Genomic DNA, 728 nt, shown 5'->3' with positions numbered 1-728 from the left:
GTTTAGTTTTAGCTCCATGTGGAAGCAGGAGTGTTTTGTGGAACTGATCCTGATGTGTGAGCTTTGTCTGTGCTACCAGACAGTGGCCAGGAGAGAGCGGAGGCACTCCCCCTCTGTGACCACCGCCAATGGAGAAAGAGAGAAAAAGAGCCAGGTTTGTTTGCTTGATGCATGATCAGACTGAAGCAGTGTTGAGACCAGCTCAACCAGTAACTACACCAGTAACTAGACACTGAGATTTACATAATGAAATAATTATAGGCACGTATGTGTGTGGGCTCCAAAAGTCTGAGACCACATTGAAACTCTAAGTAAATCTGGCGTGTTGACCAATTTAACTCCTTTGTACCAAAGGTCAGATTTCCTTGAGTTGTATCTCTTCCATTGGAGCACGTGCTCACTTCCTTTACTTCAAGTGTTCACCTGTTGTAAGTAATTAAGGCTGTGCCTCTAGTTTCCAGCAGATCATCGCTGACTAAGCAGCATTGTGATGGAGGGAAACATTCTTAGTAAAGAAGGGCTCAGAAATATCAGCATTTCAGAGTGAACGGCTGGAGAAATAGTCCCATTTACTGATGAAGCACAGTGTGGGACGTTTGACAGTAACAGAAGGATGGATGTAAGGAGATGGATAGGAGAGAGAATGATACAGTGAAACATGGTGGGGGGGAATATTCCGGTCTGCAGGGGTTTGGACACCTGACCTGAAGTTACCGCTCCATCCTTTA

General features: G+C 45.2%; 1 protein-coding gene across 1 annotated transcript in view; it reads left to right on the top strand.

Moving 5' to 3' along the window:
• The window catches only part of epb41a (erythrocyte membrane protein band 4.1a), a 62,789-nt gene that overhangs the window by 14,313 nt on the left and 47,748 nt on the right, over nucleotides 1-728 (top strand). The window contains exon 10 of the mRNA XM_023399563.2: nucleotides 80-154. Coding sequence (XP_023255331.2) covers nucleotides 80-154 — 75 coding nt within the window. The remainder of the gene's footprint in view (nucleotides 1-79; nucleotides 155-728) is intronic.

The sequence above is a fragment of the Seriola lalandi genome, unplaced genomic scaffold (assembly GCF_002814215.2).
Source record: "Seriola lalandi dorsalis isolate HSWRI2012SDOR001 ecotype SW California unplaced genomic scaffold, Sedor1 jcf7180002052055, whole genome shotgun sequence".
NCBI lineage: Eukaryota > Metazoa > Chordata > Actinopteri > Carangiformes > Carangidae > Seriola > Seriola lalandi.
The sequence above is the reverse complement of the archived record's forward strand: the minus strand, read 5'-3'. Positions and strand labels throughout refer to the sequence as shown.